Source organism: Carettochelys insculpta, chromosome 20 (genome assembly GCF_033958435.1).
Source record: "Carettochelys insculpta isolate YL-2023 chromosome 20, ASM3395843v1, whole genome shotgun sequence".
Lineage (NCBI taxonomy): Eukaryota > Metazoa > Chordata > Testudines > Carettochelyidae > Carettochelys > Carettochelys insculpta.
The window spans coordinates 9,869,305-9,894,623 of NC_134156.1; the positions used below are offsets into that span (position 1 = coordinate 9,869,305).

At 48.7% G+C, this 25,319-nt stretch overlaps 2 protein-coding genes across 2 annotated transcripts; both read left to right on the forward strand.

Moving 5' to 3' along the window:
* The first annotated feature begins 470 nt into the window (after positions 1–470).
* Positions 471–14,520, forward strand: LOC142023746 (CMRF35-like molecule 5). Its single transcript, XM_075015019.1, has 7 exons — positions 471–510; positions 2,577–2,900; positions 4,110–4,239; positions 5,749–5,858; positions 11,231–11,283; positions 13,183–13,311; positions 14,368–14,520. Exons 1-7 carry the CDS (start codon positions 471–473, stop codon positions 14,518–14,520), a joined length of 939 nt encoding a protein of 312 aa, XP_074871120.1.
* A 3,711-nt stretch (positions 14,521–18,231) lies between these two features.
* Positions 18,232–20,323, forward strand: LOC142023747 (CMRF35-like molecule 3). Its single transcript, XM_075015021.1, has 2 exons — positions 18,232–18,631; positions 20,199–20,323. The coding sequence occupies exons 1-2, from the start codon at positions 18,232–18,234 to the stop codon at positions 20,321–20,323; spliced, it is 525 nt and encodes a 174-aa protein (XP_074871122.1).
* The last annotated feature ends 4,996 nt before the right edge of the window (positions 20,324–25,319 follow it).

The following is a 25,319-nucleotide window of genomic DNA, read 5'->3' on the forward strand; positions in this document are numbered from 1 at the left end:
TATTAAAATGACCATGCTACACTCTTGACTCCTATGTAGAATAGGATCGATGATAATCTTATTTTAGCCCAATGTAAGCCCCCTACACAGTTACTGGTCATACTTGGGGGGCATCATTTAATATTCTATTACAAAACCAGAACGCAGTTCAAAACCTGGCCTGATAGCCTCTGAAGAAAATATAAACAGAAGTTTAAAAATGGATGATGAGACACTCCCCAAAAATAACACAACCACAAAGAGCAGAGCGAACAGCAGCCATGCCTCAAAAGGAAGTGAAGCAGTTAAGAATCAGGAAATCTAATAAAAAATAAATAACTTTCCCATAAGGCGTCACACTTTTATGTTAGCCTGTTGGAGGAGAAAGGTAGCCCTGGGTGCCCTAGAACCACAGGGAAAAAAACTCATCTCATTGCAGACCACATTACTTTACAGTTAGCGTTCTGGTGCCTGGAGAAGGAGCCAGGACAATGAGACGTTTTCCTGGTTGGAGCTGGATCGTTTTTCCAGGTGAGGAAGAATTCTTTTCAAATCAGTGGAATGAGGGCAAAGGCCTAAGAATTCTGCCCAGAAATCAATGTGCGTTTTCCTCATCAATATTGGTAGGAGCAGAACGTTACTAGGAAGATTGTAGGGGCGGGGGAAGCCAATTCAATCCTCCATACCCAACTTAAGCCCTTGGGTAGATGCCTAATTTTAGGAATACAAGTGTGAAAATTTGGGCTAAAGACTAATCCCAGGAATCAGTCTCCAGGTAGAAAACCAAACTGCAGAATCTGCTTGGAACCTGTTGTTAATCTAACAGCAGAAGCGTTAAGGTAACGTTTTCAATACTGCTTAAGTAACTTTGCAAACACAACTCTGGCGGGAACAAAGAAAGAAAAAAAAGCAGTCGTGTAGCACTTTAAAGACTAACAAAATAAATTTATTACGTGATGAGTTTACAGTGGAGCTGGGATTAGTACTGGAATCAGTGCTGGTCAACATCTTCAGAAATAACCTGGATAAAAGGGTAAATAGGGAGATAGCAAAATTTGCAGGGGATATAAAACTATTCAGGATAGTTACATCCAAAGCATACTGTGAAGCATTATAAATAGATCTCACAAAACTTGGTGACTGGAGGGAAAAAAAATTCAAAAATGTGGACAAATGCTAGTTAATGTACATTGGAAAATAATCTTAACTGTATATACAGAATGATGGGATCTAAAAAGGATCTAGGAAAAAAGAAATCTCAGCTGTTGCGAGAGTTCTCTGAAAACAGCTGCTCACTCTGCAGTAGCAGTCAATAAAGCAAGCCGAATGTGAGGAACCTTTAGGAAAGGGACAGGCAATAAGCCAGAAAATGGCTTAATGCCATTGTATCAATCCCTGGTACTCTCCCCCTGAATACTGTTTGCAGATCTGATCACCCTGTCTCATACCAGGTGTTATAATTTGGAAAGGACAGAGAAGGGCAACAACAGCAACAAAAAGGATCAGCTTCTGTACAAGGAGAGATTCAAAAGATTGGGACTGTGCAGCTCAGGAAGGAGATGACAGTGGGGAAGATGTGAACAGGGAACGATTATGTGCTCCTTTATACAAACACGCAAGAACCTGGGGTCACTCAATGAAATTAACAGACAACTGTCTTACAACAAGTTAATACTTCTTCACACAATGCACAGGTCAACCTGTGGCGCTAACTGCTAGGGGATGTTGTGAAGGCCTAAAAGATAACTAGGATTTTCCTCAAAGAATTAGATGAGTTCATGGAGGACAGGTGCAGCTACTGCTATCAGCCAAGATGGGCAGAGATGCTGCCCAATACTTTGGGTGTCCCTAAATCTGACTGCCAGAAGCTGGCCTAGGCTGGCAGAATGGATCAGTCAAAAAAAAAACCTCTCTCTTTGAGAGCCAGGCCGACTACGGCCAGAAGAAAGTGATCGTGTCGTTCTGTGACCTGCCACGTGCAGGCCACAGAACCCCGCCCACCCATGCTAAGTTATTGAAGGATTCCTAATTACAGAGAATCCACCAGTCACTAGTTTAAACCTACAAGAGATCGGTGTCCCCTCTGCACAGGAAAGTGGAAAGTCCCAGTGTCTCTGCCACTCAGACCCTTCCCAACCTCACCTCTGAGTAATCAGTTAGACCTGGAGTAAGTGGGCAAGATCCACTAGACGGACACCTGGGAAAAAATTCATTGTGGTAATTCTCAGCCCTCTCCAACTGGTGTCCCCTCTCCAGCCGTCGACAACGCATGCTAATAGCTGTCACAGATTGCCTGGAACAGCATGTAGCCAGTTTCATTCCCTCCATAACATGAACAGTCTCAGTCTGAAAGTAAGTCAGGTTTCATGCCCCTCTGATCCCCTTAGAAGGCTGTTCTAGAATTTCAGTCTTTTGGTGGTTTCTAGCCATCAGAAATTTCAAGCCCAAACTTGCTGGGCCGTTTATAACCACATAGTTTGTTCATTACCCTATGAAGCACTCAGCATTGACCACTATCCAAAGCACGACAGAGGGACCATTGATCTGACCCACTAGGATCATTCTTATTTCCATTTCTTTCCGGATTTTTTTTGTAGGATGTTGGGCTTTGACTGGGCCTCAGGAGGCAAGAGGACCCGTGGGTGGAGAGCTCAATGTACAGTGTTGGTACGGCAAAGGCTATGAGAATTATATTAAATACTGGTGCAGAGGAACATCACGGCCATCCTGCCTCACAGTTGTTAGGACAGGATCAGAAGCTATGAAGAGTGACAGAGTTTCCATCAGAGACATTCACACTTTCTGCATGTTCCTAGTGACCATGAGAAATGTCACCGAAGGAGATTCTGGGACTTACTGGTGTGGGATAGACAGGCCAGTATTCGATCTCATGTTCTCTGTGCAAGTGAATGTTCTTCCAGGTAAGTCCCTGCATGATTTTTCTTTGATTTTCACTGGCTTATGTCAAATTTGACTAAAGGAAGCTTATTGTAAAGTGCCTGCACACAGAGTCGTGCTAGAACAAGGGGATGGGAATTGTAGCCAGGTATAATTTATTACAGAGCACATTTGTATGTAGAACAGTCTGAAGATGCAAGCTAAATGGATAAATGAAAAAAAAATGTAAACCTGGGTTCTAAGAGTGCCCAAACAGCATCCAAGCACACCGTTGTACCAGTTTAACTAAACTGCTTTAAAGTCACACATCGTTAAGTCAGTTCAACTTTCTGTTTCGACCAGGCTTAAGCTGAAGAGAAGCGTAAAAGGGATGTAATACAAACCCTCATGCTTCAGGGCAAACACCAACTGAGGGGAGGTGGGTGAAGCGTCCCCCGTGGGCAGATCATTCCCCACTTAGGAGACTTTTGCCCCATCCTCTAAGTAGTAGCCAGTGTCAGAGGCATGTCTATATGGACCACTGGTTTGATCTGCTAGGACAATTTGCATGTTCCAGTATAAATCAGTGCCAGAGGAACGCGAGACGAGAATACAGACTTCAGTTGGGATGTCATGAGGAGAGGAGATCCAGAGATTCCTGGCAGAGAGCAAAGTAACAATATTTATAAAACAGAATGTCTCAGTTATGCACGTGTAACTCCAGAAGCACTGACACCACTGATGAGGGAGAGAAGTTTCTGCTCTAGAGCCTGGGCTGGAGCATATGGCTTTAGCCTTAAGATCTCAGGTTCATTCCCTCTGTCGGCCTTACACACGCATAGCGAAAAACTTGGCTGTATCTGCCCAGAGTTGTGATGTTTGTGCTAGGAGTCAAAACTCCCATTTCAAGTTAACTAGAGCTTTGCATGCTTGGCCAGCAGGTCGTTAATGCTACATTTGTGCGATGGAACAGAGAGGTGATTACCGCACAGGAAACCAAGCTTCAGCTTTCTAAAGCCTTAACGTCTATTTGCAGTTTCAGCCTATGAGAAATAACCCAGGAGACATAAGTCTAGCACAGTCTTAAAACCAAGTGCCAGACATCTCTGATATGCAAGAACTAGGTACCACCGCTAGTCATGGTCCAGAGTGTTCGATATCCTAAAAACAAAGGCTGAATATGAAGCCAAAAAACATTCTGCAAAAATGAATCTCAGAGCGCCGTTAATGCTATTAAGTCTTTATGTTTATAGCCGTTCCTACCTCACCTGCACCAGAAAGAGAGCCATCAGTTAATGCTGCCTCCACTGCATCTTTCACATGGACTGCCTCTGAAGCAGCTGAACCCACTTCCATGGTCAACAATAGCAACCCTCCTGAAGGGTGAGTGCCCAGGCACATTCTAGAGGGACAATGGCCAGGACCAGGGCAGTTTGACAAGTGGAACCAGGCCAGGTCTGGAAGTCAGGAGACCCAGATTTCACCTAGTCTTCCCTCTAGCCTAAGAGTCTGGGGTTACCAAGAGACCAGACTCCAAGAAAGACAAGAAGCCCAGGCTCAAGGCAGGTGCCAGGTCAGGCTGGCTGAGTCAGGTACCAGGAGCTGTTAGCCCAGGGAGGCAGGCTGAAACTTGGAAAATTAGCCTGTATCTCATTTAGGTAAAAGCAGGGAACCAGTCAGATCTCAGGACTGGAGTCCTCTGTCAAAGGACAACTTTGCATTCTGGTGGCAAGTTGAAACATGGTGGCTCTTAAGAGTTTGAGACCTACAGCCCTGACTGAAGGGCAGAGAGAGAAGACACGGGGACAAGGCCCTGTTTCACAGAGTGGTCTGGCAGAGTCAAGGTTTCTACATAGTCCTCTGAGGGCAGGCCCATCCCTGTGGAAAATACCCATAGTGCTTAGAGACAAGCTCAGCTCCGACAGACTCCAATGCTAGGACAGATGCCACCCAGAAGGCAGCACCAAATGGAGACGCATTAATTCCTCTCTTTGGTCTGAAGCAGTAGCGCTGAAGTCAGAGCTAAATTAAAGCAATCGGAGCTCCATTGACACCACAACACTGGATCCCATAGCTGCCTGGCCCCTTCCCACCTGTCCCTGGAACACCTTGGGTTGGAGCAGCAAGGGAAGGGGCATAGAACTCCACTTATCCCCTCCCCTTGGGAGAATCAAGGTGGCAAGAGAAGTCACCTTCCCCATAGGTAGGCAAGAGGAACAGCATTGTAGGTTGCAACTGCTCCAGGGGAGACTCACAGCTCTCTTCTCCTGAAGCATGCACAGCTCCACGCTAGGGAGCCCATGGTAGGCAGGGCACTGCAGAGCAGTTCTGGAGAAGAGATCTTCATTGAGGTGCATAGGGCAGTCCAGATCTCTCACCAGTTACAGTCCAGTCAAGCTTTCCTTGGCAGCCACGAAGGCTGGAGATTTTTTTTTAAATGAAAGCAGAGGATCCATCCTCAACACCTGATTCCTAGGTCTGAGGCTAGGGGCAATCCACGTTTGCAGGTTTTCTAGACACCAGACATAGCGCACACATTGCTAGCTGCTCAGTTCTGATCTGAATCCAGTATTAGAATATAAATGCCTCCTCCCCATCTTCTTCGGGCAATTAAGTTTTAATTCTAAACTCAGCCGGTTGCTAAACTCAAGGGACTTGCTCTGTCATTGCACAGTGGGGAAGTTAGGAGATCCATGTTCTGTCCCCAGCACCTCCACTAGCTCACTTTCACACACTGGTGATAATCACTAAACTTCAGTTCCTCTGTCTGTGAAATGGGGGTAATGCTCCTACCTCTCAGTCAAAGGCCATGAACTCTTGGCTTAGAATGCTCTCTAAAACTGAAACTTTAAAGCAAGGTGGAAACAGAGGCTCTTTTCTGCTTGCTTTTAGCACAGGAAACCCTGTCCTCCATATCCTGACACCATGCCTGCTGCTGGTTCTGCTTCTGGTTTGTCTCACTGGTGTAGTGCTTAGATGGACGTCAATGAGAAGAAACAAAGGTAAAAAAAACGGTCATTTTCCCCAGCAATGAGTCATTCCACTCCTCAGCCAGTGCAGCCTGAATGTTCAGTTTCACTTATCTGACCCACAAGGCTCCTTCCACCCAGTATAGCCACAGGAAACAGTCTAAGTATACCACATGCATCTTGTCACAAACAGCCCCATCCCAGCATCCCCTCACGCAGAGAGAGCATGCAAAAACTGAAAGGCAGCTGAGTCCATGTTAGCACCACCAGGTCACCCAAGCTTGGTGGGTTACACAGCCCAGTGTTTAACCAACTCATTCTCAAAAAATATTCTTAGACCCGTGGTTCCCAGCCTGGTGCCTTCAGACCCCAGGGGGTCCATGGGGGTATTGCAGGAGGCCCGTGAAAAAGTAAGAAAACTGACCATAGAAAATATGTTTTTAATCAATTGAAAAGTTAGTTAATTATTTTAAAATTAAATACCTCCCAATAACATTCATTGCTGTCCAAAAATCTCTGCTGTTGTTTCCTTTTTCATTTAATGACACACACATAGCAGCTAGAATTGGCTTTGATAGGCATCCGCAAATGGTTTGGGGGCCACATTAGTGAAGAGGTTGAGAACCATTGTCTTAGACAATGGAAGTCAATAAGCGTTGTGCCTTTTTCTGAGCACAGCTTCATTTACCTGACCGTGTATCAAAGTACCCAGGTATCAGTGGGCCAAGGGCCTTAGAAACATCTAAACATACATAAAAAAATTACAGGATCCCCTGGCTCAAACTCCGAGAATCGCCAGCCCCAATCAAAGCCTAGTCACCCAGCACAGACCAACTGGGCAAGGTGAGTTGTTTATACCTAAGAAGTCCACAGTTTACTGAAGTGCACACATCCCAACACAAAACCCAAGAAACCAATGGAGAAACCCAGCAAGGGGGATCACTTACTCATCTGATGATGAGCCACAAGCTTGTTTCCCAGTTGCTGCCACAAGTCTTCCAGTACTTCCAAAGGCCTGTACTGCCTGGAGCTCTCCACTGTGGGACTCACTAAATGGCTGACTTTATTAGCAACGGCTGAGCCAGCTGAAAACAAATAGACCAATTCCTTTCTTCCCAGAAGAGCCTCTGCAAGGTTCCCTTTTAACGGGTGACACTGATCTTTCCTTCTAATTTCAATGACCAACAGCTGGACTGTAAGGAGCCCCATACATGGGGGCAAAACCCTGGAGCTCTCTTTTACCAGCTCTGGCACCAGTTAAGAGGGAACGCTGCAGCTATTTAGAAAGGAAAAGGAAAGTTGATGATTTTTCCTACCCTGCCTTGTATCACATACACAAGAAGCAGAAGCTGTACCCATCTAACTTCACTTTGTTCTGGCAGAAAACGCCTTGTGTCCACACACAGATGGTCTCATGTCTGTTTATCTTGCATCTTATTTAAAAAAATATTAAACCTCTATGGAAGCAACTAGACTATGTTGGTGGGGTTTATATTAGGGCACTCCCCCATTTCACTGTGCCCACGTTCATTCTAGTCACCCTCCCAAGACCTTTTATTTGAATCCCAGACTAGTTACAAGTACACAGTCTGAGGCAGTGTTCTCTGTAAGCTGAGCCCTTGGGCAGCTGTCCTGGAGCAATTCGAATGCGGTAAACCCTTGAGTTATGCAGGGGTTGCATTCCTGCAACCCCTGTGTAACTCAAATTTTTGCACAAAGTCAAGGGGAGCTGGGAACCAGACTTCAGTCTGGTTCCTAGCTCCCCTAGGCTTGCAGGAGCAGGGAAACTGACCGACCCACCAGGGCTGGTGAGTTTCCTGGCTCCCAGAGTGGTGGGGAGCCAGGAACAAGGGGGCAGCCTGGTTCCAGTCTCCCTGCTGCTTGCAGGACCTGAGAAACTGACCAGCTCATGAGATGGTCAGCTTCCTGGTTCCTGCAAGCAATGGGGATCTGGACACCAAGAGGCAGTCTGGTTTATGGCTCACCAGCACTGGTGGGACCTGGGAAACTGATCAGCCATGAGCTGGTCAGTTTCCTGGGTTTCCCCAAGAGGCAGGGAGCCATGAGCCAGGCTGCACTTGGTTCCCATCTCCCAGCCACTTGTGGGACTTGGGAAACTGACCATCTCATGGGAGCTCAGCCCTTTCCCAGCTGAGGGACAGTGGGGGGCCCTCGCCCCCCTTGCCAGGGACCCCACGGCTGGCTCTGCTGGCTGGGCACTGCCCAGTGGCTTCCAGCTGCAGGGCTGCGGGTATCCCTGCCCACCACATGACACTGCCCCCCCACCCCTCTGTCACACAAACATGAGATACATGCTTTTCAAATGCGCGTATCTTGGGGGATTACCGTGCTGCCAGATGATTAGCAGAGCACCCAAAGCCACCCACACTGGGCAGCATGTGTTTCTGTTGGTGGTGCACATGCCTTGGTGCACATAACAAACTTTATTCTGTCCATGGGTGGCCTCAAATGAAAACCTGTAAACCCAGAGGTAGTAGGTTCTCTGTTGGCAAGGAGCCAGGTGAGCTAATGGGAAGCAAGAAGGGGGCTTTGATTTTGACATACAATACATTTCAGGAGCTTCTAAAAAAGTGGCTGATGCACTCTCCCTAAAGGGTTTTCCCAACTCAGCTAAAGATTCTTCCTATATATGAGGGACTGTGTGAGCATATTTTGTTGGTTCTTCATATAGTCCATAGCACTGTTGAAGGCTGCACAAGTATCATTAACTATGTTTTCTCTTAAACCTCAAGAAGGAAATTACAGCCAGTATGGTCCAACATTTCAGCACTGACTGTAATTTGGGGCAGGTGTGTGTGCCATGAATTAATGCCTCTAAAGGGTTAAACCCAGAGATAGTGGGTTCTCTATCAGCAAGTAGCCAGGTAAGCCAATGGGAAGAGAGAAGGGAAATTTCTGCATTGAAGCCGTTACCTGCTGAGGATCTTTCTTTCATGTGGCCAAAGGGGAGAGACCAACGTTTTAAGCCTGAGCCAGGCTTTGAGGATTCAGTAAATATCCAGGCCACAAGGAAATCTGGGCAGCAGATAGGTAAATAGAAAGGAAGGTTTGTCTACACTACAGTCCTCTTTCGAAAGGTGAATGCAAATGAGGGAAATCAAAAATGCAAATGAAGCACTGATTTACAAATCACACACTTCATTTGCATAATCTCGCACAATCTCGCTTCCAAAAGAGATTGCTTTCAAAACAAAAACAGCAGTGTAGACGGGGTTCTTTCGAACAAAAACCCCATTTTTGAAAAAGAACCCTAACCCTCCTTTTCTCAAGAAAAAGGTTTCTTTCAAAGACGGGGTTTTTGTTCGAAAGAACCCTCTCTACACTGCTGTTTTTGTTTTGAAAGCAGTCTCTTTTGGAAGCGAGAGCTGTGCAAAATCAGGTAAATAATGCACAAGATTTCTAAATCAGCACTTCATCTGCATTTTCTATTTCCCTCATGTGCATTCCCCTTTCGAAAGGGGAACGTAGCGTAGACGCAGCCAAAATGTTTAGTCAGATGCAATCAGGCTATTTTTTTTTATTTTTGGTTTGGTGCAGGACTTCTCAGGCTGGCTGCTGTACGCCTGTATACAATGTAAATTTTAACCTGAATCCCAGAGAAGTAATTCTCTGTGCTTTAACCTACCTTGATTAGTTGCTCTGTAACACCTAGCAACCGAGTCTGCTTTAGCCCTACTGTATATCTTTTTGTTTTTGTTAATAAATCACCTTTTCTAAGGCAGCTATTTGATTCCTGTGGCCTGGAGAAAGGTCTGGGTAAATGCATGCCTAAGACTGAAGGCTCAGCTAACAGCAATTGAGTTGGCTTTTCTCCTCTTTCCAAGCTCTCTCCTAAGGGAGGGGTAAGAGCTTGGGGTTACCCCACAGGGAGACATCCCACGTGTGTCTTCCTGGGTTTTAAAGGAGGGTTTTCTCACTTAGGTAATGGCAGCTGCCTCCAAACGTCAATGAGCCTGTGACCCTGGGAAACTTTCAAGAAGAAGACTATAGAATTTTTTAAGGTTCATGCGCACCCCAACCTTCTGCACTCAGAGTGTCAGTGTGGCCCAGCCTTGACAGAGGAAAAACGAGAGACAACTCTGGTCTGAGGCCACCTTGTCATAACATCACTGCATTGTGGGTGGCAGCTGACTGTCCTCGAGCAGCATGACCAGCTCAATGCTCCCAAAGCTGGGTATAATGATTGTCCCTTGTAAAGCTGAGGGCAGTTTCTGCTGTACTTAACCACGGGAAGTCCTCCATAGGTCACATTGAGTGGCTCTGTTCTCTCTTTACCAAACATGTCCACACAGTCCTAACCTCTTGATAGTAGGAAAGAGGGAAGGATAAACACACTGTAGAGTGAATGTTTCCACTTTGCACATACATCCCTGTGGGTCTAGGATCCAGAGACCTAGATAGAGAATAGTAGAAGTGGAAGGGATGTTGAAAGGTCATCGAGTCCAGTCACCTGCCCTTGTGGCAGGACCAGGCACCATCTAGATCGTCCCTGTTAGATATTTAACCAACCCATTCTTAAATATCTCCAATGGTGGAGATTCTATCACCAACCTAGGCAATTTATTCCAGTATTTACCCACCCTGACAGGAAATTTTTCCTAATTCCAATCTAAACCTCCATTGCTACAACTGAAGCCCATCGCTTCTTGTCCTCTTGCCAGAGGCTAAGAGAAATAATTTTTCTCCCTCCCCATCATAATACCCTTTCTGATACTTGAAAGCTGCTATCTTGTCCCCTCTTGGCCTTCTCTTTTCCAAACTAAACAAACCCAGTTCTTTTAATCTTCTTATAGCTCATGTTCTCTAGACCTTTAATCATTTTAGTTACTCTTCTCTGGACCCTCTCCAATTTCTCCACATCATTCCTGAAATGTAGTGCCCAGAACTGGACACCGTACTCCGGCTGAGGCCTGATCAGTGCAGAGCAGAGCAGAATCACTTCTTGTGTCTTTCTCACAGCTCTCCTGTTCATGCATCCCAGAACTGAGTTTGCTTTTCTTGCAACACTGTCACACTGTTGACTCATATTTAGCATCTGGTCCATTATGACCCCTAGATCCCTTTCTGCAGTACTTCTTCCTGTAGCGTTCATAGTGGGAGGTTCACCTGGTTCATTTAGCCCTACTGGGCTGAGTCCATGTTAGCACCACTGGGGCGTTCAAGTTCAGTGGGTCACCCAGTGTGGTGTTTGACAAATTCATTCTCAGAGAGCCTCTCGAGGATGGAAACTGCTAAGCACTGTGCATTTTCTGAGGACATATTCATTTACCTGCCTTTGCACTGAGGTTCCCAGATACTGGTGTGCTGAGGACCTTGGAAACACCTAGCCATACATAAAAATGGCATGACTTCATTTTGACACTGTCTCTTTCTGGTTATTTCAGCCCTTCAAGGAGCACTTGGACAATGGGAAAAGGACACCCATCCCTATCTACCGGTAAGGCAGACCTGTGGCAGGTGCCTGAGTTTAAAATATTTCATATGTTGCTCAAAAACTGAAAAAAGCAGCATTACGGTATTGGGCAGCTGGTTCTGACTGATCTAAATATCATAGAAAACATAGGGCTGGAAGGGACCTCAGGAAGTCATCTAGTCCAGCCCCCTGCTTCAGGCAGGATCAATCCCAACTAAGTCATCTCAGCCAGGACCTTGTCAAACCAGAACTTAAAAACCTCAAGGGATGGAGAATCCACCACCTCTCTAGGCAACACATTCCAATGCTTCACAACCCTCCTGGTAAAGTAGTTTTTTATAATATCCAACCTACTCCTCTCCCTCTGCAACTTGAGACCATTGCTCCTTGTTCCGTCATCTTCTTTAGAGCCCCCTTTCAGGAAGTTGAAGGCTGCTATTAAATCACCCCTCAGTCTTCTCGTCTGTAAACTAAATAAGCCCAAATCCCTCAGCCTCTCCTCATGGGTCATGTGCTCCAGCCCCTTAATCATTTTTGTTGCCCTCTGCTGGAGCTGCTCCAGCACATCCACATCCTTTTTATACTGGGGGGCCCAAAACTGGACACAATATTCCAGATGTGGCCTCACCAGTGCCAAATAGAGGAGAACAACCACTTCTCTAGATCTGCTCACAATGCTCCTCCTAATGCACCCTGATATGCCGTTAGCCTTCTTGGCTACAAGGGCCCACTGTTCACTCATATCCAGCCTTTCATCCACCATAACCCCTAGGTCCCTTTCCATTGTACTGATGCTTAACAAGTCAGTCTCCAGCCTATAACGGCCTATCAGCCCTGCAAAGCAAGTGTCTCCCCTGTGCTGAAGTAACTGCCGATGTCACCTATGGTACCATGTGTAACAGTCTCTCCTCCTAGTGGCCAGTCCGCCATTAGTAGAGTTATGGTTGTAGCGTAAGCAGGACTGTCTGTCCTTATGATATTGGGTGACCTGCGCAGACCAAGCACCTGTATCCCCACTCCCCAACCAGGGAGCTGGGCAGCAGTTCTGTGGGGTGAGGGAAGTGGAGGCAGGAGCGGGACAGGAAGGCTGGTGGGGGGAATCAGGCAGAAGGAAGAGCAATGCAGCCCGACAGAGCTGGGGGCTGGGAGGCAAAGCAGGGGGCCACCAAAGCCACGGGGTGGGGGATTCAGCTGCTGGGGCCGGGTGGTGGGAGGTGCAGCAGGCAAGGTCCGGACAGAGGGATTGGGCTGCTGCAGCTGGGAGGCAGAGCAGAAGCCTGGGGATTGGAGTGTATCTCCGAGTGCAGCCTAGGCCACTCCTCATTATGAGGCAAAGTGGTGCCCCATGCAGCTGTGGGCTCTGCGTGTGCCTCGGCTTGGCCCTGAACACAAGTGCTGATGTTCGTAGCCACTGGAGCTAGCGGTGCAGGAGTGGCTGCAGCACCCCTGGCTTGGAGCAGTTTCCAGCCTATACAGGGTTTACAGCTTGGTTCAACGGCTCTCAACACCTCCTCTATCAAAACTCTTCCGGCGCCACCATTGTCAGACTTTTAATGCCTCCAGCGTCAGACTCAGTACCCCAGTGATGCATTTAGGGGCCATAATTGGTTTGAGCACTGGCCTGCTAAACCCAGGGTTGTGAGCTCCATCCTTGAGGGGGCCATTTAGGGGTCTGGGGCAAATAGATTAAAAAGAATCTGTCAGGGATGGTGCTTGGTCCTGCTAAGAGGGCAGGGGACTGGACTTGATGACCTGCCGAGGTCCCATTCCAGCCCTATGAGATGTGCGTGTTACCTCCATAATTCCAACAAAGGTGCAGAGGAAAAATCGTTTCCCCACTCTCTAGCCCTACAGCTCCCCCATGTGGCGCTTTGGGAAGGAAGGTTCAGCGTTTGGTCTCAACACCTCACATGTCTGTTCTAGGTACCTGGAAACATGCAGTTCTACGACACAAGTGATCCTGCCCCCTGTAGTGAGGCAGCTGTCTGCAAAACCCTGGAGGAGACACCTCACACAGGAGCGGAGGAGACCATCTATGACAATGAGCTCCAGGTAGGAAGATGCCAATGATTGCTCCTACTCGCTGAGCGCTATTGGCACAAGAGACTAGCAGGGGAATTCTTCACAAGGCCAGAGCAGGGGCTAAAGCTGGTCTGATGTTTTCCATCAGTGTCTTTTCCACAGAAAATTGGGTTTTCAGCAACAAAAATGTCCATAGCATCAGGGCCCTCACAATGTCTCGATTTGGTCCTGGCTGGGATGACTTGGTTGGGGTTGATCCTTTTTGAAGCAGGGGGCTGGATTAGATGACCTCCTCAGGTCCTTTCCAGCCCTAGGATTCTATGACTTTTCATTGGAAAAAGAGATCTCTAAAAAGCAAAATATTTTGCAGTGTGGGACAGTTTTGAACTGCAATTGGTTTTGGTGTTTGTTGATGAAAACGAAAAACAGATTTTTTTGGCTGACAAGTCCACGTTTTCCACAGAAAACTAAAGAATGGCAAAAATATTTGGGCTCATCTTTATTTTCTACAGAAGAGAGACATTTTCCCAATGGCTAATGGAGTAATTAAGTAATTAAAAGAATCTATGAACAAATTCACCCCTCTGGCCCTTCCTGCACAAAGCCTTTGCCTCTGTCTTAATGAACTGTACAGGAAAGTGCAACAGAATTCGTGGAGATCATTCTTCATTGGATCCCGCAACCGCTTGAAAATAATCTGCATCCTCTAATTCAGAGGTGCACAAAGTGGGGGGCTGGTCTTCTCACGGGAGGGGCATGAAATTTTGTAAGAGGGGCGCAGCACGATCGGCTGCTGGGTCTCAGGCTCATCCATCTCATCAAAAACATTGAACTATGTTACTGTTTTTGTGTCTGTGTATTCACATTTCTATAATGATTCATAAAGTTTTTATATTCTACACACTTATTTTCTTACAGGTGCTGAAAGGTTTTTTGGTTTTTTTTCATACGAACATAACCAAAATTTCCATCGGTTTAGATTACATTAGACAGGTTGGGGACCCTGCTAACTGCGGAGATGAAAAGTGGGGCCTGACATAAATACTTTGCTCGCCACTGCTCTAATTCATGGTGCTTTTGTTTCAGGCTTCAGGATCAACAGAAGAGGTTGTTTGTGACGTGCTGACACGTCCAGCCTCACAGCTGCAGGCTATCTATGCCAACATGACACCAACAGCGTGCAATAGGACAGCCCCATCTCATCGTCAAACACCACACAAGAAGAAAGCTGCTGGGTGAAGCTCAACTTTCTTGGAACATTCTCTCTCTGACTGTTGGACTTTTTTGCAGCTTGTTCTCATTTTCCCCACAGTTACCTAGAACCGTTCAGATTCCTGTTCCTCCGCTCTTCCTATTACGCCAGGCCCCACTGTACTGAGATGCTAGCATTGCTGCTGATTGTGTCCCATTCCCATATTTTCAGATTTACATACCACTCAGTGCAGCTTGTTCCCATAAACTTGAAACAGAACAAATTCCAGGTGGCTTCACCAGAATGACTGGCATCATTTCGAGAAGGAACTTGTATGGTTCTGCAGGTCTGGCACACTCCAACGTTTCTGCCTAGCAGGCTGTTGCTGCCTTAAAGTTAGACAAATGCTAATAAAAAATACCTCTTTTCTCTCTTCTGGACAGAGTTCCTTGGGATGACTCAATAAGAGGATAACAGGGACAACATTAATCATAAAGTCAAAGAATCCTAGGGATGAAAGAGACCTCAGGAGGTCATTGAGTCTAGCCCCCTGCCCAAAGCAGGATCAACCCCAACTATATCATCCCAGCCAAGGCTTTGTCAAGCCAGGACTCAAAAACCTCTAGGGTTGGAGATTCCACTACTTCTCTAGCTAACACATTCCAGGGCTTCGCCACCCTCCTGGTGAAACAGATTTTCCGAATATCCAACCTAGACCTCCCCCTCTGTAACTTGAGATCACTGCTCCTTGTTCTGCCATCCGTCACCGAGAACTGCCTCTCTCCATCCACTCTAGATCCCCCCTTTAGAAAGTTGAAGGCTGCTATCAAATCACTCATCGCTCTTCTCTTCTGCAACCTAAATAAGCACAAATCCCTCAGCCGCTACTCATAGGTCATGTGCTCCAGCCCCCTAAGCCGTTTGACTGTCCTCTCCTGGATCCTCTCCAATGGGAAAGGGCTCATGTCCAACTGTATCTGTAGTAAGTGCTCAGCTCAACTGCTTTGGTAGTGCCGACAGGCCAATAAAAGGCAGCCTGCACTAAGCTGCATTTCCACACTGCCAGGATTGAGACGTTCTTACAGGCATTTGTCTCTGTGTCCCATGCTCTGCGGTGTCTGAGTCTTCACAATTAGTTTGTATCAAAATTTCCCAGTGAACTCATGCTGGTGAGACAGGAGATGCGATGAACATACGAAACAGGGTACAGAGGTGTTGAGCAAAGAGCCAGATTTACAGATTGCATAAATAGGTGCAACTCGACTGGAGTCATGGAGAAAGAGACAGGCTGCCTCCCAGACAGTTGCACTCTTCCCATACTCACGGTGGCCTTTGTTTAAAGATGGAGCTTCTGGCAGGGTGTTTATGAAGGGCCCTTCGCCCTGGAATTCAGTCCTTTCTTACTCAAAAACAGTCAAACGTCCTGCCAGTAAAAGCCCATCTCTTCTCTCAGGCGTTAGAGAAGGGAGGGATTCGGAGACTGTCGACATTTGTGTATTGTCAGCTAGGATCAGCAGCTGGAGTGTGTGATAATAAATGAAATGAAGAGGAAAGGTTATTAAAGATGTCAATATGTGCAGGAAAAATATTGTCACAAAATGTAAAAAGATTTTAATACTTAATAAGTGATCAGCTCAATTCCTTCTGTACCATATACATGCCAAAAAAAAAAAGAACCACGGTGGTTTGCTCTGATGCTGTGTTTCCATTGTCCCAGAATTTGAATGTCTTAGAGGTACCCACGTCTCTGTCTCTGACAGGCACAAATTTCTGAATTCTTATCATTTATTAGAACTGAATTTTTGCAAACAAAAACTGTTGCAGGTCAACTGAAACATTTTCATGTTGATATTTTCAAAACCTATTTCAAACCCATATGTAAAGTCAGTTTTGAAATGGCTTGCTCATATTAGCAGGGGAAGTTCACTCATTTAGTGAACATAAGTGGGTATACATGTCCCTCAACTCAGCGAGTGCTCATAAGTAAAGTCCTCTTTAAACAAGGGGTGGGTGTGCTGACATTTCAGCGTAAGGCACATGAAGCGGTAGGAACAAGTCACTGTCCGAATGAACTTCTTGTCTGTACTGACTTTACCAGTGTTGTTCTGTAGCCTGGGCAGATCTCTAGAGGAGTTGGGATCCCTCAAGGGTACTTGTGCTGTTGGTTGAGAAACAGCTGATCTAGTTCACAGTAACGGTTCCTCTGGTGCGTTCTGCACTCTGATGTACACCACTTACCGGCGGTTGTGTGGGGCTTTTTCCTGCTCCCAGCCCCACCATGCCTGTTCTTTGGTGGGGGAGGGGAGGTACAGACTGAGGCTCCTGGCCTGCCCACCTGTGCTCAGATTGCCGGGTCAGGTCAGGCTCTGGATCCCAAAACCTGCCCCTGGCTCCCAGACCCGCCCTTCCCACCGGCTTGTCCACATGGGGGTTGGGTCATGCCACAGCTCCTGTCCCTGCCCCTGTTTTGGAGTTGGGGAGCTGGTTGGGACCATGGACCCCTGACCGCCCCTCACTTCACCCCAGGGGAGGCTAGGTCAGGCCACACCTCGCAGATCCATCTGTCCCGGCGGGGGCGGGGGGGCAGATCAGGCAGCATGGCTCCTGCACCCCCCCCACTTGTCCTGGGGGGGGCAATTTGGGTCACGTCTCCCAGTCCCCCTGCCTGTCCCTGGGTGGGAGCGGGCCAGGTCAGGCCATGGCTCCCACCCCCACACACACACCTGTCCTCAGGGGCAAGGAGAGCTGGGGAGGCTGCAGCTCCCAGCACCCCGCCTACCTCTAGGGTGGTCAGGCCATGGCTCCCAGCGCCCCCCCATCACGGGGTGCGGGGCAGGTCAGACCTCAGCAGCCTGTCTGGCCTCTGCCCTGAGGCCATGACTGGGTCATGGCCTGGACTCCCAAGGGGCAGGGAGGCTGGGCAGGTTGGGACTTGGCTGGGGGCGGCGGGTGGGGGGTGGCAGGGTGTTAGGTCCAGCTCTAGCCTCAGAGGTGGGGGGCTGGGCCAAGCCACAGTTCTGGGCCTGCCCCAGGGGCGAGCCAGGGGAAAGGGGAGACAGGCTGAGCCTGAGCCTGAGCCTGGCCTCAATTCCAGGGGATCAAGGAAGCCGGAGATGCCAGGCCACAGCACAAGGCCCAGCTCTGGGGAGGCAGCGGGGTGGGGAGGTCGGGGCCAGCCGGGCAGTTTGAGGTTGGGGTTCCCGGCCCTAGCATGGACGGGGCCATACTCTGGGTTGGGAGGCACAGGGCAGGCCGAGGTTCCTGGCCCCTGTGTCCAGAGGAGAGGGGTGGTCCCTTGGGGAACAGATGCAGGGCGGGAAGGGGGCACTTCCTAGCGGGTGGCTGGCAGGGTGGAGAACCCTGTCCCCATGTAGCCCCATGTTCCCTCTGCAGCTGCCCCCAGTGGTTGCTCTGCAGAATTGCTGTTCCCTGCATTTGCTGCCTCTGGAGGTGAGTCTGAGGTACGTGGTCCGTCCTCTCAGCACCCCTCCCTTTCCATGGGCTATCCACCCCGCCCCGCTTTCCAGGCACTGCCGAACCCTGAGCTTGGTTTAAGGTCAGGTCAGAGGAAGTTGCAAACCAAATTTCATGGCCGTAGTCCTTATGGTTTCAGAGGAGTTCTCAAACAAACGTAGCGCAGACAGGCAAACGCTCTCTAAAATACAGAGCGAGATGAAGGACGTGCACTAAGAGAGAGGAGTCACTTGAGGTGCTGCCCTGTATCCTTTGCCTTTCATTGGAAGGAAAACCGATGGATTATGCTTTGTTTTTCAGCTTGTTTCTCTGCACTGGCTGCCCCTGTACTCATCACCCCTGGGGAGGTGAGAGGGGCCCTGGGTGGGTCGGTGTCTGTGCCGTGCCAGTACCGGGAAGGATATCAGACGTATAAGAAGTACTGGTGCAGAGGAGCAGGTTGGAGCACATGCTCCAAAGTTGCTGAGACGGCAGGGATGGAGGCCGAGGTGAAATCAGGCAGAGTCTCCATCCGAGACAATCACACCCTGAGCACATTCACTGTGACCATGGGGAACCTGACCCTGGAAGATCCTGGGACCTACTGGTGTGGAATCAATAAAGGTGGGAATGATCCTACTTCCCTTGTTAACATCACGGTTCTTCCAGATGCAAAAGGCAAGTCTCTGTTCTGCTCTGCTTCTGGTAAGGGATGAAGGAGCTGGGAGCGAAGCCGAGGAGAGAGGGAGAAACTAGTTTTCTCTGTTAAGGCAACAACCACCTCTGCAGGAAGGAGAAAGCTGGAGGGAAGTCTCACTTCAGCCAGGGGAGGGAGGTGCAGCCACTACGGACTGAGGCCGGACACTCCTGACTCAACTTTCCCTTATCCTTCTATGCGCCCAGTGCCCTGGAATGGCTTTGCCCCCCCGCCCCCGCCCACCTCTTCCTGCAGAAGCACCCGGCCACCTCCAGTGAGTGCGGGGCTGTGCCCACCACTCCTGCGAGTAGCAGGAGTTAGGAAGCTCTTGCTGTTCTAGGACCGTGCTGCTCTGCGGGAGGGGAGCGCACTGATGGTAAGTGGAAGGGGTCAGAAACCTGGGGGGGTGCATGTGGGCCCCTGTGCATCCCCTGACCACGCATTGCCTTTGCCTGCAGGGGGCACAGATTCTGACCTGCAGGCCAACTAGCCCCTTTGCCTATTCTGCCCACATTGGGTGCTTAGGTGCCCTGCAGCAACTAATTCTGAAGCAGCTTGCAGCCCCCTAGCCCTGTGCTAGGATCCCCCTGCTGGGCAGCCTCAGCTTTCCTAAGGACGCTGCTTGTCGGTGCCCAGGGCTTTGGTGGTCTTCATCCTCACCCCCTTATTATCTTCAGGAGTGCTGTGTGGGTAAGACTAGTGGTTGGAAGGACCGTCTAGGTCTGGGACAGAAGGTGCTACAGAAGTAGGAAGTGAAAGCTGACGGCATACTGAGGATTCCATACCCACATCCAACTTAATTTTCCTATTCTGCTGAGCTTCTGTTTCCATTTCTAGCTTTTTCTTCTGCACCGAACTCGGGGAGGCTGAATCCCGCACATCCGAGCAGTAACTCCACCTCGGGATCAGATCTGGATTCCCAAAGGTCTGCAGGCTTCATTCTTATGACTATTCATGGCACGTTCAGGGATAGCTCTTCCTTCCACTGAGGGGAATCTATTGCATCTCTGCAGATCACGATGACTGTGTCACTAAAATAGAAAACCCAACCCAAATTATCTTAATGGAGCCTGATTTGTTAAAATGACACTGCCAGGAATCCCTCAGTACCGCTCCTGGGGGACGTTTAAAACTATTTGTCATCCTTCCAGAGAAAAGGAAGCTGAGAGTCCTTCCCCGCTTTACTACCTCTACAGGTTCTTTGAGCCATACAATCATTAGCAAAACAAACACACTGCCCCATCCCCTGCAGTGAGAATATGGATTTCTGGGTGGACTGGGTGGTCACCTGGCAATAGCTGATGCAGAAATACCTGCGAGCTCCTGGCTGGGACCAGTAAATTCAGGCCTAGTTGGTTCCCTCTACGTGTGGGTAAATAAATGGCTGGTTCCCATGGAGGGACAGTGCTGAGTCCCTGCGTCCCTTTGCTCAGGAGTGAAGCTTTGCGAACACTGCGAGATACAGGTGTGCTTTGATGGAATGGGTTTGATCTCATGCACTGAGCTGCCTGTATTTCTCCTCACACAGCTGCCATCTCTACACCATTTATTTCTGGTCCCTGGTCCTCTCAAAAGTTCCATTCTTGCTTTGCATTGTCTGCTCAGGGATCTGGATGAACATGCGTGACAAGAGGAGCTCCAGGGAGATGCAGCCAGCAGATGTGGTGAGAACTGCCACCAACTTCCAAACTGTGGGCTGACCCCTTCCAGCTGACTACTCATGGCTCACAGTAAACTGGCTGCTCTGTTAGGCGTGCTCTGGTTCAGCCCAGCGGTGCAGGAATTACTGGGTGAAGAGATATGGCCTGTGGTAGGCAGGAGATCAAATTAAATGCAAGAGGATGGGCATGGCCGGGCATGCAGTGCTTCATGCTTCACTTCCCCCTCTAGCTCCTTCACAGAAGTCTACAAGCCCATGAGGCTGGTGACTTCTGGACTAAAACTAATTTCCTTCCTTTTCGGGCTCTGACCACTGGAAAAATCCAAACCTTAGAATTGTGCACTGCTTTCACTGGGCCCAGAAATCTACAGCCCTGTTCTCAGGCTCACCTATACCTTCAGCCCCTGTGCAGGATCCTCCAGAGCTTTTTCTCCTCTAGATGAACAAATAACCCTTCACCTTTCTACCCAGGAGCCTGGTCCCTCCCCTCGCACTGAGCTAACTAATGAGACAGCTGTCTGCTCTGCCCTGCCCCACAGGTCCATCTCATACCTTGCCCAGTTGACCCTTCTCTTGGACTTCTAACCCAGCCCTTCCTCAGGTCTCTTCCACCAGCTCCTTCCTAAGCCTCCCTGCAAGCTAAGCCTTTTCTGGATCCATTCCCAGAGCTCTTGCATGAGAATCCTGGCACCACTTCACCCCTGCTCTGCCCCAGTCCATACTGGGTGGCAGCTACCACCTCCAGCCTTCCAGTCACATGGCCTTCGCTCATCTCAGTGGCAACTGGTAACTGCTGAGAGCCAGGGTGCACAATTAAAAGGTTCTGGTGGTATGCAGCAGGACTCCGGGCAGTACTAATGAGACAGGAGTTTTGGTTTCCAGCACTACTTTTGATGTCATGTTTTACAATACTATGTGATAGCAGATGGAGACTGTTAAAAAAGGGAGGTACACATGAAGAAAACTTTGATCGTGTGCTTTGGGTGTACATCAAAAATCTTCAGAAAGTTCTCCTAATATACAGCTAGCACTAAGAGCAATTTGTACGTTGCTGGCTCCGACGCTTTTAAAAAACAGAGCACTCGCAGAAATTCTTGTGCATCCCGTCATGTGCTTCTTTGAGGTGTGTCAGCGTTCCGTAATCTGAGCATTTGGACAGCTACCCAGGAGAGAGTTGGGTGTCACCCAGTTCATTAGCAGAGTGCCCACAGCTGGCAGCATGTTTTTCTACCAGTGGTGCACATCGGTACATGCTTCAGTGCGCATAACAAACTTTATTCCACAGTTGAATGGAAAAAATAGAGGGAACATTGATGTATTCTCACTACCATCTCAGAATAAAGTGCCAGAATTAGTCTTGTGAATAAATATACCCCTAAACACAATCCTAACCCTAACCCTAACCCTAACCCTTCACACTATTGTGGTAAAACCCATTGCTGCTGTACACAAAATTGTGAACTTCAGAAGAGTCAGGTGGAATTACTTGTGTAGCTGGTGTTGGTGATTCCGCTTCTTCGCATAAAAAACTTCCAACCTAAGCTGTCTTTTTGCCACCTTGCAAAGCTAATAATGAGTATGTTATTAAATCAAATCACAGACTGTCCTTTTCAGAAGAGCTAGTAAAAAACATCATACAGTCCCAAGGCCTAATGAATATATTTGCAAATGCCGCACACACACTGATTGAACAAGTTGAAGTCATGGGAGAATAATTTTTAATCAGATGCCAGTTGATTGTGTTATTAAGGTTTGGAAGTTTAGAAATAAATTCCAACTCCTCCCGTGTCTCCCAACAAGCCAGCACCATTAATTTTCACTCAAAACCAACCTTAAAGAAAACGGTGCCCTGGGCAAACATGAATATTGCTGCCCTGGCCTCCTCCACATGCTCACTGCCCTGTAACCCCACTATGAACCAGACTCATCCTCCATACTCTATCTCCCCTGTCTGGTTCCAACTGCTCCCCCAACCCTTCACCCATACACCCCAACACCTCTGACCTCACTGCTCCACCTCTCCCAAATACCCTCCCCCTGTCCCACATTAGCTCCTGGCTTTGCAGCCCCCCCCCCAGATGCCCCCCCCAGATGCCCCCCCCCAAGTCACGTAACTCTTGGACCCGCCGGCCTCCCAGGAGACCAACAGATTTTAATTCAGTACGTCAGAGGCTGAGGGACTCTGAGGAGAACTCACTGACCCAACATCTCGGGCAGAAGCTGCAGGAGTTCATAGATTTCTCAGAAAGTGTCTTTTGATTTTGCACAGACAGAAGAAAGTCTTACCACTGGCAGAGAGGTGGCAGGCGTGAGACAGCCAGAGCTGTGCAGCCAGGCTCACAAAAGCTACACAGGCGCTCTCAACTGGAACAGCAGGGAATGTGGCAGGGCAGGAACCAGGCATCCAAGCAAACTGTGTGCGGGGGGGGAGAGTTGTAAATTACTTGCCACTTCATGCTTTCTGCTTCCTGACTCAGCCTTGCAATTCTCTTTTCGTTTTCATTTTAGTTACGCCAGCGTGCAAGAACAAAGACTAATTAGAGGCTGCTGAGGACTTCTGGAACAATATAAGCTATTTGACATGTTTGCAGCAGTACAGAAAAAGAATTAAATCTACAACCTGGTTTAATCTCACTGGAGTCAGTGGGTTTTCAATACATACATTGAATAGCTTTCAAAATGCAACAATACCATACATGTATTATTCCCTAGCTGATACCTTTCAATACCTCACTATATCCAATACAGTATAGAATACCTTCTAATACCACACTATGCTGGGGTAGGCAAAATATGGCCCATGGGCCATATCCGGACCTCAGCCCACTAGGCCCCTCAGGCAGCCTCACCGATTGCCACAGTACCAGTCCACTCAAAGCAGCTGCCTGCTGGGGCCCTGTGCCTCTAGGAACCATGAGCGGGGGGTGGGAGATCTCACTTTCTGGTCCCACCCCCAGCACAATCCTCTTTGCTCCCATTGGCCAGCTGGGGGCAGCACGTAAAGTCTCTCCTCGCCAGGGGCACACAGCACAGAGAGACACATTGTTCCAGCATCTGGCTCCTTTGAACGGCCTGGGGCTGCTGCAGGCAGGGAGCCTGCCTGAGGGTCCTGCAGGGCTGCAGGCCAGCAGCCACCTCTGTAAGCACCTCCCAGCCACTGCCTGCATCTGGCATGCAACCCCCTCCCACACTCCAACTCCCTGCCCCAGCTCACTGCCCAACCCATCTGCATCCCCTAGCTTCAAATCACAGCTCCCTCCCAGTTCCTGCCCCACCTCATACACCCCGACCCCAGGCCAGGATCTTCTCCAGCACCCATTGCCCCTCCCAGATCCTGCACCCACCCCAGGTCACAATCCTCCCCTTCATCCAAATGCCCTCTCAGACGCCACACCCTCTCCTGCACCCCAGCCCCCGAGCTCCCTTCTGCACTCAACCTCCCTCTGCACCTCCTCCATAGAAAAGTGTGGCCCTTGACCACATACCAAAATCTTGGAATGGGCCCTCCAACAAAAATTATTGGCCACCTCTGTGCTATGCCATTGCCATACCTGCCAACCCACCATCACACCTACCTTCTAATGCCCCACTCTGTAAGCAGCGTTGGCAGAGCTTGTAACTTATAAGACTCTATGGGAGGTACAGCTCTGAAAGGCTGGAACATCCTCCCTCATGGCCCTGATGCTACCTCCCCAGTCTCTTTTGTCCGGCTACATCTGTAATGTGGCATGAGTTTAATTAGCTGGATGACCACTTATCAAGGGTGTGGCCAAGTTTCCCGTGGTCCCATAAAATTTGTTTACAGCCGCCAGCCCTGGCTCTCAGTGTCCTGTGCTGTTATTTAGCTGTAATTGACCTCTATATGTCTTCGTAGAATCATAGAATCCTAGGGCTGGAAGGGTCCTCAGGAGCTCATCTAGTCCAGCCCCCTGCTTCAAGCAGGATCAACCCCACTAAGTCATCCCAGTCATGACTGCGTCAAGACAAGACTGAAAAACCTCCAGGGATGAAGATTTCACCACCTCTCCAGGCAACGCATTCCAGTGCTTCACCACCCTACTGGGGAAATAGTTTTTCCTAATATCCAACCTACACCTTCCGCTCTGTAACTTCAGGCCATTGGTCCTTGTTCTTTTGTCTGCCACCACTGAGAACAGCCTCTGTCCAGCCTCTTTAGAGCCCCCTTTCAGGAAGCTGAAAGCTGCTATCAAATTGCCCCTCAGTCTTCTCTTCTGCAAACTAAATAAGCCCAAATCCCTCGGCCTCTCCTCATAGCTTATGTGCCCCAACCCCTTAAGCATTTTCTTTGCCCTCCACTGAACCCATGCCAATGTGTCCACATCCTTTCTATACTGGGGGTCCAAAAATAGATGCAATACTCCATATGTGGCTTCACCGGTGCCGAGTAGAAGGGAATAATAACTTTTCTAGATCCCCTGCAAATGCTTCTCCTAATGCACCCCAATATGCCGTTAGCCTTCTTGACTGCAAGGGCACACTGGTAACTCATATCGAGCCTCTCATCTGCTGTAATCCCCACGTCCTTTTCTGCTTCACTGCCACTAAGAGTCCAGCAAGCAGTGGAAGTGTCGATAATGCACTAGACAATATTGACCTCCCGCGGTTTGGCAAATTCTCTCTTCCAGAACCTGTCAGGTCTCGAGGGTGCTGGTTGAGAGAGGTTCATCCTGTAGGAGATTGTTTCTTTGCTTACAGCCCCAAGCTTCTCTAACCAGACCCAGAAGCTCACCCTCAGTTGTGTCCACACACGTGAACAGCAGCAGAATTGTTCTCTGCCTTGGTCTACTTCTGATTGGCTCCCTGTAAGCCAGGCACTGTTGTAGGGCTGAAAAGTCCAACAAAGGGGGTTGCTGAGTTTATGTCTCCTCCATGGCTGGTGTGCACATATAACCAAAGTAACACTCGAAATATACCAGATATTGTGTCATGCCCTGTTGGGAGTCGACCCGGCCTGCGAGGTCCCAGACAACTGTGACTGCTCAAGGAAAGAGTGAAGCTATCCTGCTTGCCCTAGC